Source organism: Calliphora vicina, chromosome 1 (assembly GCF_958450345.1).
Source record: "Calliphora vicina chromosome 1, idCalVici1.1, whole genome shotgun sequence".
In the NCBI taxonomy this organism is placed as follows: domain Eukaryota; kingdom Metazoa; phylum Arthropoda; class Insecta; order Diptera; family Calliphoridae; genus Calliphora; species Calliphora vicina.
The window spans coordinates 98,743,218-98,755,867 of record NC_088780.1 but is presented as its reverse complement, the minus strand read 5'-3'; the positions used below and the strand labels follow the sequence as shown (position 1 = coordinate 98,755,867).

Genomic DNA, 12,650 nt, shown 5'->3' with positions numbered 1-12,650 from the left:
TTACTTTTATTTCCAAATAAATATTAAGTTTAATTAATCTCAATTTCTTAAACTAAATAAGTATGACACAAAATAATACTATTTAAATCTAAATGATGATGTGATATATTTCTGCATTAGCCTCTGGCTGTGGCTGCTACATTGGCTGCCTGTTGGGCAACAGCAAGACCTTGTATGGTGGCATCACGGGTATGTTGACCAACACGTTCCTATACAAAATGAACAAATTTTAAATTAGTATTTAAGAAATATTTAAATTCAGCTCTTAGTAAAACTTACAATTTTCTTGCCAATTTTTTTCAACCAACCTGCCTGACTTTGTCCAGCAAAAACAGCCAAGATCAAGGCAACAAAGATGAAGACTTTATGGAAATTCATTTTGATTTGTTTAAGATTTATAAAAATATGTTCTAGTTAAAGGTTCTTTAGCTGATTGCAAACTGTTGTTGATTGCAGCATTCACAGCGACTTTTATAGCAAAAGATTAATTTTTGATGATTTTGGTACTTTTTGTGTGTGATAGAGGGGATTTACTTACTTTCAAGAAAAAGCTGATAGTATTTTATTTCAGTGATAATGAAATGTGTTTGGGTTTTTTTGCGCTTGTGTTATTTTTTGGAGGGAATTATTTTTACTACTTTTACTACAATTATCAATGTTAACATTTATGGGCATTTTAAATGTCTAGTTCCTTATTATACATTTACAAAAAAGTAACAGAAATTGAACATGTTGCATGAGACCACAAAACCGTAGTCACTAAAACATCTAAAATGAAAATATACTTCATATTAAGACACAATTTCTCAAAATTTCAGCTCTAGTAGATAAGAAACCTCGGGTTATTTTTCCCGATTTTGACCCATTGTAGTTCTGAATTACTATGGCGTTACATACGTCGTTAATTACTTAATAATCCAAATATAGATACAAAAAAAAAATAAATCGATAAGCTTATATCTCAGCCATTTGTATGCCGATTTTCCCGAATTTAAATAGTAATCGAACCGGGAATATAACAGATGTATGAATCAAGTAAGGATGTTATTTAAGGACTTCGTAAAGTTGATTTTAACATGCAGACGGATACGGGTATATCAACTCCACTGTCTATAACGATCCAGAATATATATACTTTATGGGATCGCCAAATGTAGGAATGACAAACTTATATATACCTCCACCACACCTGCTAAAAAATTATTATCGATTTAAAATATTTGAAGTTTTTATACTCAAAATGAAATATGAATGATCACAGACTGAGTTTATTTTCTCTTAAATCCCAGTATTTACGATGTTATTATCGATTTTTGGTATAAAATATGAGTGTTCACAGATTGAGCTTATTTTCCATTAAATCCCAGATTTTGTTTAAATTGTTCGCATAGAAATGCTAAAAATAAATCATATATTTGTTTTTAAAACAAGTTACAAAATGCAATTAATATTGCAGAAACCCCAAAAATCTAATATCAACTTAAAATCGGTTGAAATGTTTTAAAAATTTAAATTATCTTTACAATGCAATGCTGGCGAAAAAGGAATGAACATTCTCTGTGACTGAAGACTGCCAGAAAAATGAAGGTATTCATATAATATATCCTATAGAAAACAATTTCTTCGGGTTGTACATATTTTGTAATTGTTTCTAAAAGAAAACTTGACGTAAATGCGTATAAAATAAATATTTAAGGAAATAGAACCGCCCCTTACCAAACTTGGTCAATATTGAAGAACAATTTCAGATTTATCAATAAATTTCAAACAATTTAAAGCCCATATTATAAAAGAAATACAATTTTTGGTTGACAATATATATAATTTAAATACATTAAAAGTTAATAAGATATTATACGGTAAATAAATTTTTGAAACATTTTCTACCATTGTCTAAAGTAGTGTGCATGTATATATCAATTTAAACCCATGGTAGGCGTTCATATTGTTCAGGTTACGATGATTTTCGTCAAACAACCCGAATGTGAACAAAAGAGCGTAAAAATACACACTTTTCATTCAGTTTCTTGATGTTGTTGTAGATATTTTATTTTTTACCCAAAAGAGCACACAAATTAAATGCCTCTTTTTGCCTACCAATGATTTAAACATTTCCAATTAGTCATTTCTGAAGCCTGTTCTTACCAAATATTTCAAAATATTATAAACTTTTTGAAACAATTAAGCTCAATTTTTTATCAAAACTTATCTCATTCAAAAGCAAAACATGAAAAATCTCCTACAATCTTAAATCATGCGACATCATTCCACTTTTCCAGCTCTAAGAGCCTATCGCAGGAACATTTTGGTTCGTTGGGTAGAAGTGTAGAGAAGCAAAAGGGGTAGGAAAAGTTGCAAAATTTCGCATATCTTAAGACTGTAGGAGATTTTTCATATTTTTCATTTGAACGTTTGAATACAATTGGAAATATTATGTTTTATACCATATTAATGATCAGCTCATAGCGATGATCATGATTCCGAGTCACAAGTTACAAAATTCAGTTAATAAAACAGAAAACCCCAAAAATCTAATATCAAAAGCTAAAAATCGTTTTAAAAATTTAGATTGTTGTTATAATACAACATCTGGCTCTTAATCCGACATCTGTGGTAAACGAAAGAGTTTTCTCTGTGACTGGAAACTTTGTAATGTGTAAACAAAATATTCCCGGAAATCCCAAACCCTTTTTTGTTCGAAGCATAGTACTGCGATAAATAAAATTAAGAGTGGCTTATATTCAATATTTATGTAGTTAATTTTTTTTATAAAAAATTTTTATTCAAAAGTCTTAAAAATAAAATTCCAAATAAATAGTTTCTTAAAATAGTTTCCTCAAAATATAAGTCTTAATAATAATTGAATGTCAAAATAGTAACATTATCCTCTGGCAGTGGCAGCCACATTAGCAGCCTGTTGGGCTACAGCAAGTCCCTGTATGGTGGCATCACGTGTATGTTGACCAACACGTTCCTATACAAAATGAATAAATTTTAAATTAGTATTTAAGAAATATTTAAATTCAGCTCTTAGTAAAACTTACAATTTTCTTGCCAATTTTTTTCAACCAACCAGCCTGACTTTGTCCAGCAAAAACCGCCAAGATCAAGGCAACAAAGATGAAGACTTTATGGAAATTCATTTTGATTTATTTGTTTAAGTGATTTGAGTCAAATTTAATATTAAAATGTATTGTTCAGTAGCTTGTATTCAACTAGTGATGATTGCAGATGTCAGGTAGGCTTTTATAGGAATTGTATTCTGCTTTCTCCTCTTATCAGTGCGTCGCACATTTTTAAGAGGGGATTCACTCACTCACTAGTCCATTGATACTCAGCTTTGTAAATTCTTTGTATCAATACAGGGTATTCATATAAAGATTTGATTGTTTAGTTTTAATATCATTACTATTGGCAATTTTTTAAAGTTGAAATTAAAAATGTTTTACAAGATTGTAGCATTCCAAATTTGACAAATTAGAAAATATATTATATGTAATTTGCTAAACATCACAGGTCGGTCAAAGGACTACTCTAAAAATTATTAAGTGTGTTTTTTCAGCCCAATCAAATTTGAAATTGTAAAAATAATACAAAAATTTTAATTTTTATTAAAAAAAAATATTTTTATTAAAAATTATTATCAAAATCGAGAATATGTCACGAACAATGTTGGCCTCAACGGCTTCAATTGTTTCTGGTTTATCAGCATAAACCAGTGGCTTCAAGTGGCTCCACAGGAAATAATCGAGAGGTGTCAAATCGCACGACCTTGGAGGCCAATTGACAGACCCATTTCTCGAAATCAAATTATCGCCAAACGGTCGACGTATGTATGTGGAAATCACATCTCGCCCGGATCAAGTAATCCATTTTTTAAAATAAAAAAAATTCTTGATCATGTTTCGGTAACTATCTCCGTTGACCGTAAGACGAGCTCCGGCTTAATTTTTAAAGAAATGAGGTCCGAGGTCCACCAGCGTGTAAACCGCACAAAACGGTGCATTTTTCTAGATGTAGTAGAGTCTGTAGGGTCGGTTTTGGATTAAGCCAAAAATGAGCCTCATCGCTGAATACAATTTTGCTATAAAATATTCGTTTATAAGTTGCGCGAATCGATGACTGATTTTCAAAGTAAATTTAGATAATTTGATAGTTTTGTTCAAATATATTCATGATGATTTGCCAGAGCATACTGATCATAAATGCCCCAAAGTGAGCGCAGTATGACAGTTAACCACATAGAATACACACATAGAACGGAAGGAGAGAGTAATATATATTGAATAATTACTATCTTTTCACACATACGGGTGATACAATAACAAAATACATGCAATACATTCTCATGAATTAGGTTTTTGACAACAGACTTAGGTTTTTGGCTCTCAGTTACCTATCTAGTTATTGTCTATGGTTAACCCTTTCTTAAGTTCTATGAGTTCTAAAATATGTAAACTGTTGCCAAACAACATCTCAATGAGCTAAACAAATGTATTTACTTCGAACTATGAATAGCATAATTGTTTTTTTTAACAAAATTTATAAATGAATAAGCGATAAGATGTGTTTTAAAATAAATTTTATTTTTGGATTTAAAGTGGTGGTTTTTATATGTACTTATATTCAGTTTTTTTTTACTTTTATTGTATTATAATGCCTAAGATCCATAGATGTTGGAATAAAACCAAGATATGACCATAAAGAAATATATCAAGATAATAAATTTACAAGATATAGTAGATTTCTTCTACCACCCCGCTAATTTAATATTAGTAGAAAGGAAATCGTGTCTTATTTTCCTAAATATGTAAATAACTGAGTTATTTAAATATATTAAGGAACAAATATATAATGTTTGCAAGAGATCTTGGACAACCGAATATAGCTTAGGAAATTTGTTGCGCGAAACAATTAAAAAAATCACAATATGGTGTTGTGGAAGCCATAGACATCTCACATGGTTCAGTGGTTTCAATTTGGAATGATCACTTGTGTATGAGAAAGCTTTACGTAAAATGGCTGCGCGTTTGCTCACAATCGGGTACACACATGTGCAATTTCCATGGCAAAAATCCATGAATTAGACTACACCACTTCCCCGGATTTACAGACTATTTCTGGTTTTCGAACCTGAAGAAAATTTTTCGGCGGAAAGAGATTTATGAAATCATTACACAAAAAATACTTATTTTAATGACATCGACAAATCTTATTTATTGGAAGGGATAAAAAAAATTGGAGAATCGTTGGAGAAAATGCATAGAGCACAATGTTGAAAAATAAATAACTTGTGTTTCATTTAAAAAGGCAAGGATTTTTTGACCCATCCTAGTAGATATCGGAATTGATAGCCTGTTTTTTCAAAGCTAAAAATATTTTCAATCTTATCCTAAAGTACACTTTGGTGATGGGTATATAATATAGCTCTCTTTCTTGTCATTCCTATATTCATCTCATTATCTACTAGAGCAGGCATTTTGAGAAATTGTGTCTTAATATGAAGAATATTTCCATACAATACATATTGATATCCATTACTATTGCGATCGACCAAGCTAAGTACATTCAAAAATGCGACTTCAATTTCCCATACTTTTTTCCAAGTGTATTAAAATAAACTAATTATAACATTTTAAATGCCCATAAATGTTTACATTGATAGTTGTAGTAAAAGTAGTAAAAATAATTCCCTCCAAAAAAAAACTCAAGCGCAAAAAAACCCAAACACATTTCATTATCACTGAAATAAAATACTATCAGCTTTTTCTTGAAAGTAAGTAAATCCCCTCTATCACACACAAAAAGTACCAAAATCATCAAAAATCAAAAATTAATCTTTTGCTATAAAAGGCGCTGTGAAAGCTGCAGTCAAGAACAGTTTGCAATCAGCTAAATAACCTTTAACTAGAACATATTCTTATAAATCTTAAACAAATCAAAATGAATTTCCATAAAGTCTTCATCTTTATTGCCTTGATCTTGGCTGTTTTTGCTGGACAAAGTCCAGGTTGAAAAAAATTGGCAAGAAAATTGTAAGTTTTAATAAGAATTTAAATTTAAATATTTCTTAAATACTAATTTAAAATTTTGTTCATTTTGTACAGGAACGTGTTGGTCAACATACCCGTGATGCCACCATACAAGGTCTTGCTGTAGCCCAACAGGCTGCCAATGTAGCAGCCACAGCCAGAGGTTAATGCAGAAATATATCACATCATCATCATTTAGATTTAAATAGTATTATTTTGTGTCATACTTATTTAGTTTAGGAAATTGAGATTAATTAAAGTTAATATTTATTTGGAAATAAAAGTAAAATAAATAAACAAATTAAATTTTTTAATTATTGTATAAAATAAGAAGCATTAAATATTTTAAATGGTTTAAATAAAGTAATATTTAATTTGATTGATTTGTAGTATCCGTATCAATAGAGAACGGTAACTACTGTTATATGATTAGTATATTTATCCTTACTTGAGGATTTTTCTCGAAATTAGGCTACATTTTCAATTTAGTTCGACCGACTTTATAAAAAAGAAACATAGATTATGGAGTTTTAAATGATAAACTCAACTCAAGCCTTGAACTTATATATATGTTATTGTAATATGTCTAAAAAAAAGCTAAGATACATATATAAAATTGAGAAAAACAAGGATGATATTGACTAATACAATTAATGAATGATAAACAATAAATATAGAATTAATAACCTATTTTCTCTGTATGAAGTCAAATCACTTATAAATAAATTGAGAGCCCTCAATGTATTTTAAATACGTTGGAATTAAATTCTTGAAGGAAAATAATATTTCTTAAAGAATAATTAGATTCAGCACTGCTGCATATATGGCTCACACTTGTCTTAATTTCAAATTATTTATAGAATAGCGGTAACGGTGGTTTACAGGATATTTTCGATTATTTTGGTAGCGGTTTTTGATAGGTAACGTACTGTGGTTTATAAACGTTTTATTTTGCAAATAATTTAGTAACTCGTTAAAGATTTTAGATATCTTTAAAAAGCACATAGTCATCAAATATATTTCGGATAAAATGTCTAATAAAATGTAAAAAATAGAGCATATTTTTAAAGCTTTACCGAGAAATGTATTCATATTATTTATCTTATAGAAAACAATTTCTTTGCGCTACATGTTTCTGAAGGAAAACTTAACGTAAATGAATAAAAATTTTGGGAATACAACCCTCCTCAGACTTTACATGGGCAATTTTAATGAACATTTTCAGATTTATGAACATTCAAAAAAGTAAAAGCCCAGTTTATAAAAGAAATACAATTTTTGTTTGGCCCTATATATAATTTAAATACATTAAAAGTTAATAGGATATTATATAGTTAATAACGGCAGAGCGACCACCTTTATGAAAAACTAAATTTTTGAAACATTTTCTACCATTGCCTGAAGTACGGTGCATGTCTATATCAATTTAAACATTTCTTATTAGTCATTTCTGAAGCCAGTTCTTACTAAATATTTCAAAATATTATAAACTTTTTGAAACACATTTTATAGAAAAATTAAAAACAATTAAGCTCGTTTTTTTAAAAAAATTATCTCATTCAAAAGCAAAACATGCGATATCATTCCACTTTTCCAGCTCTAATAGCCTATCGCAGGAACTTTTTGGGTAGAAGTGTAGAGAAGCAAAAGGGATAGGAAAAGTTGCACAATGTCGCATGTCTTAAGAGTGTAGGAGATTTTTCATGTTTTTCTTTTGAACGTTTGAACACATTTGGAAATATTATGTTTTAAACCCTATTAAGGATCAGCTCATAGCGATGATGATGATGATGATGATTCCGAGTCACAAGTTTCAAAATGCAATGAATAAAACAGAAAAACCCCAAAAATCTAATACCAAAAGCTAAAATTCTTTTCAAGCGTTTTTAAAATTTAGATTGTCGTTATAATACAACATCTGGCTCTAAATCCAATATCTGTGATAAACGAAAAAGTTTTCTCTGTGATTGGAAACTTTGCCACACAAATAGGAAATCGGATGTTGAATAACATTTTAAATGCATAAGTCTTGAAATATTATTTAATTTTATTAATAACACATGATCTCCAAAATCAATCAACATGATCAACAAAATATTCCCGAAAATATGAAATCCTTTTTTGTTTGAAGGATAGTACTGCTACAAATAAAATTAAGAGTGGCTTATATTCAATATTTAGTTAATTTTTTATAAATATTTTTTATTTAAAAGTCTTAAAAAATAAATTTCCAAATAAATAGTTTCTTAAAATAATTCCTCAAAATATTAGTCTTAATAATAACTGAATGTCTAATAGTAAAATTATCCTCTGGCTGTGGCAGCCACATTAGCTGCCTGTTGGGCTACAGCAAGTCCCTGTATCGTGGCATCACGGGTATGCTGACCAACACGTTCCTATACAAAATGAACAAATTTTAAATTAGTATTTAAGAAATATTTAAATTTAAATTCTTATTAAAACTTACAATTTTCTTGCCAATTTTTTTCAACCAACCAGCCTGACTTTGTCCAGCAAACACAGCCAAGATCAAGGCAACAAAGATGAAGACTTTATGGAAATTCATTTTGATTTATTTGTTTGTTTAAGTGATTTGAGTCAAATTTAATATTGAAAGGTATTGTTCAGTAGCTTGTATTCAACTAGTGATGATTGCAGATGTCTGGTAGGCTTTTATAGGAATTTTATTCTGCTTTCTTCTCTTATCAGTGCGTCGTTTTTTTAAGAGGGGATTCACTCACTATTCCATAGATACTCGGTTTTGTGAATTCTTTGTAGCAACACAGGGTATTCACTTGATGTATTTAATTGTATGGCTTTAAAATTAATACTAATAGTTTTTTTAAGTTTACTAATCGTTACCTTAATATAGAAAGCACATAACTCGTGTTTTTTTTTTTGTAAGCCCAAATTTTCGTTTATTTCGATATATGGTCTGCTCAAACATATATCATAATTAGCCAAAAAATTTCGACTTAGGGCCTTTCTATATTAAGGTAACGAAATGTTTTTTAACAGACAGTTTTTAATTAAATTTATTTACTAAATTTTACAAAATCAGTACGGCCTGTACTGTAAAAATCATTTAATAAGTAAATGTACTAAAATATATCAACTGCTGCCTAGAGCATTAACATCTCAATGAACAAAACAAATGTTTTTACTTCGAACTATGAAGAGCCTTATTGTTTTAATAACAAAATTTTTAAATGAATAAGCGATAAGATGTGTTTTAAAATAAATTTTATTTTTGGATTTAAGGTGATGTTTTTTATACTTTTATTATATTAATGCCTAAGGGAATCCCAGATATTGGAATAACCCTAAACAATAGCCATAAAGAAATAGATCAAGACAATAAATTTGCAAGATTTAGGAGGCATATCCTACTACCCCTCTAAATTAAGGGATATTTGCCTACTAAACATATAAAGGGTCTTTCATTCAGCGCTTCATATTTTTAAATTTAAATAAAACAAATTGTGTTTGAGATATCACCAATATTTTCGATTCATTTGAAAGGCCTATCGATGCCATTATGTATGTAATATAATATCGTGGCATTCGCTGGATTGCGCGCATTCGAAATGTTAAATTTTCCATGATTCCGCATAAATCTGGCTGAATTTCAAGCGATGATATGAGTAATGTTGGCTTTAAGGGACGCTATGGTGTCGACATGCGACTTAAGAAAACCCCATAAGAATTAATCTAACCGGTTCAAATCGTTCGATTTCGGTGACCAGTTCACATCACCTCCACGCGAGATGACCATGGCCCCAAATCGCACGAGCAGAATGTCCTATGTGGCATGCTCGGTGTGCCACGTAGCACCGTCTTGTTAAAACCATGTCCATATCATTCAATTCAGGCCAAAAAAAAGTCAGGCCAATGTTGTTCTCAAGAAATGTGGATAAATGACCAGTCTAAAATACACACCAAACGGTGACTCTTTCGGGATGCATTAGATGTTCTTGGATAACATTAGATTGTTATCGTCCAAAATTCTACAATTTTGTTTGATGACGTACCCATTCATCAAGAAATTGGCCTTATCGCGTATTGAATCGCTCGGAACGTTGCCCGAATAGAACATTCTTATAAAACAATTTTATCATTTGCATGTGTTGTTGAAGGGCAGCCAATTTGATAGATGTAGCTTCTACAATATGGCCGCTATCAAAAGTCAAAGTTCGGAACTCCCTATTGGAAGACCGTTTACATAAATCCCCATTTATATTGCACAAAATTAGTATCAAAACAACATAACTACATAATTATGTTTGTTTATTTCAAATTCCCATTGATAAAGATAGTAAAAATAGTAATTCTAAAATTATTTCCTGTTAACTGTAGTAAAAGATAATTCCCGCCAAAAAATTTATCACAATAACAAAATAAATCCCCAAAGAAACTCATTTCATTATCACTAAAATAAAATACTATCAGCTTTGTCTTAAAAGTAAATCCCCTCCATCACACATTAAAAAGTACAAAAATCTTTCAGAATGAATGTTTTGCTATAAAAAACATTAAGAAAGCTGCAGTCAGCAACAGTTTGCAATCAGCTAAATAACCTTTAACTACAAAACATTTCTACAAAAACCTAATAAAAAAAATCAAAATGAATTTCCATAAAGTCTTCATCTTTGTTGCTTTGATCTTGGCTGTATTTGCTGGACAAAGTCAGGCGGGATGGTTGAAAAAAATTGGCAAGAAAATTGTAAGTTTTACTAAGAGCTGAATTTAAATATTTCTTAAATACTAATTTAAAATTTGATAATTTTTGTATAGGAACGTGTTGGTCAACATACCCGTGATGCCACCATACAAGGTCTTGCTGTAGCCCAACAGGCTGCCAATGTAGCAGCCACAGCCAGAGGTTAATGCTGAAAAATGTCACATCATCATTTAGATATAAATAGTATTACTTTGTGTCATATTTAGTTTAGGAAATTGAGATTAATTAAACTTAATATTTATTTTGAAAATAAAAATAAACTAGAAATATTTTTAATTATTTTATTAAGTTATTTGGAATAATTACGGAGATAATTAATAAATTTAAATGGTTGAAATAATGAAAGTCTTAATGTGACCGCACTACTAAACAGAGTTGTTTATTGGATTTTTTTCATCTGTAACTCCTTGTATTAAGTAATAAATTATATTAATGGGAAGTATTGATATCGTTACGAAAAACTATAACCTGAGATTGATAAAATGGTGCTAAGATATACAGAGAAAACAGATTCGTAGTAGCAATCGAATTTGTTGCCAATCGAACGAACCTTAGTGACAGTTGTGGCTTCAAAATTTTGGAAGTGATAACAAATGTATGGTTGCTTCAATCAAAATTCTGCTTTATCAACTGATTCTCTATTGATAAATGTAAATTTTCAAATGCGAATATCTCGTAAATCGGATAGAGAGCAAAAATTTTGCATTATTATTAACTTTTCATATAACCCACTTTGGGATCATGATGCTCTGTCCCTCTGGTGTTTAAAGACCAAATTAAAAACATAAACTCTACACCTCCTCTAAAGTCATATAATTTTATTAAAATCGAACTATCCGTTTAGAAGTTACAGATTTATTTCCACTCAAAATTAGATTCTTAGTCGATTGTATTATTTAAGGATGCCATTGGGTCATTATTATACCCTTCACCACCGTTTGTAATTTCCACAATGTAATTTTCCGACCCTATAAAGTATATATATTCTGGATCCTTAAAATTGTGGAGTCGATTAAGCCATGTCCGTCTGCCTGTTGAAATCAACTTTCCAAAGCCCCCAAATAACTTACACACTATTCATACATCAATAGCTCCGGAATTCTTCCGGCTCGGTTGCTATTTAAAATCGAGAAAATCGGTCCACAAATGGCTGAGATATAAGGAAAAAACCAGGACAATCTCGATTTTTGACCTATATCTGGATTATTAACTCATTAATATAGACAGTATGAATATCTAATGATAGATATTTCAAAGACCTTTGCAACGACGTATATAAGACCATAGTGGACCTACAATGGGTCAAAATCGGAAAAAATATTTTTTTTAATTTTTATTTAATTTTCGATAAATGTTAAAAAAAATTGAAAAAACAAAAAAAAAAAAATATAAAAAACAATTCGAAAAAAAAAATTTTAAAAAAATTAAAAAACAACTTTGGAAAAAAAATTAATTTTGTTTACCTAAAAATATTTAAAATTTTTATTTTGAAATATAATTTGGAGAAGGGTATATAAGATTCGGCACAGGCGAATATAGCTACTTACATGTTTTAATATTAGTTTTTGTTCTTATGACTTTAAATTGTGTTTTTTTGCGAATAAATTTTGTATTAGTAAATACAAATTTTAGTAAAAACAAGTAAGAGAGCTATATTCGGCTGTGCCGAATCTTATATACCCTTCACCAAATTATACTTAAAAATATATTTTGTTTTAAATATTTTTATTTAAACAAAATCAAAATTTTTTTTAATGTTTAAAATTTTTTTTCCAAATTGTTTTTTAATTTTTAAAAAAAAAAAATTTTGAAAAAATTTCTTTAATTAATTTTATGACAAAAAAAAAATTTTTGATGAACAAAATATTTTTCCGATT

The 12,650-nt window shown here is 29.4% G+C and overlaps 4 protein-coding genes and 1 pseudogene across 4 annotated transcripts; 2 read left to right on the top strand and 3 right to left on the bottom strand.

Moving 5' to 3' along the window:
• Positions 1–4: 4 nt before the first annotated feature.
• LOC135963495 (sarcotoxin-1A) lies at positions 5–430 on the bottom strand. The gene is made up of 2 exons (XM_065515385.1): positions 280–430; positions 5–209 (listed from the first exon to the last, which is right to left on the bottom strand). Exons 1-2 carry the CDS (start codon positions 376–378, stop codon positions 117–119), a joined length of 192 nt encoding a protein of 63 aa, XP_065371457.1. The 5' UTR covers positions 379–430; the 3' UTR covers positions 5–116.
• A 2,441-nt stretch (positions 431–2,871) lies between these two features.
• Positions 2,872–3,214, bottom strand: LOC135963502 (sarcotoxin-1A). Its single transcript, XM_065515397.1, has 2 exons — positions 3,045–3,214; positions 2,872–2,974 (listed from the first exon to the last, which is right to left on the bottom strand). Exons 1-2 carry the CDS (start codon positions 3,141–3,143, stop codon positions 2,882–2,884), a joined length of 192 nt encoding a protein of 63 aa, XP_065371469.1. The 5' UTR covers positions 3,144–3,214; the 3' UTR covers positions 2,872–2,881.
• A 2,729-nt stretch (positions 3,215–5,943) lies between these two features.
• On the top strand, positions 5,944–6,338 carry LOC135963543 (sarcotoxin-1A-like; annotated as a pseudogene).
• A 1,949-nt stretch (positions 6,339–8,287) lies between these two features.
• LOC135963486 (sarcotoxin-1A) lies at positions 8,288–8,637 on the bottom strand. Its single transcript, XM_065515356.1, has 2 exons — positions 8,500–8,637; positions 8,288–8,428 (listed from the first exon to the last, which is right to left on the bottom strand). Exons 1-2 carry the CDS (start codon positions 8,596–8,598, stop codon positions 8,336–8,338), a joined length of 192 nt encoding a protein of 63 aa, XP_065371428.1. The 5' UTR covers positions 8,599–8,637; the 3' UTR covers positions 8,288–8,335.
• A 1,947-nt stretch (positions 8,638–10,584) lies between these two features.
• LOC135963472 (sarcotoxin-1A) lies at positions 10,585–11,049 on the top strand. The gene is made up of 2 exons (XM_065515330.1): positions 10,585–10,755; positions 10,827–11,049. The coding sequence occupies exons 1-2, from the start codon at positions 10,657–10,659 to the stop codon at positions 10,917–10,919; spliced, it is 192 nt and encodes a 63-aa protein (XP_065371402.1). The 5' UTR covers positions 10,585–10,656; the 3' UTR covers positions 10,920–11,049.
• Positions 11,050–12,650: the final 1,601 nt, after the last annotated feature.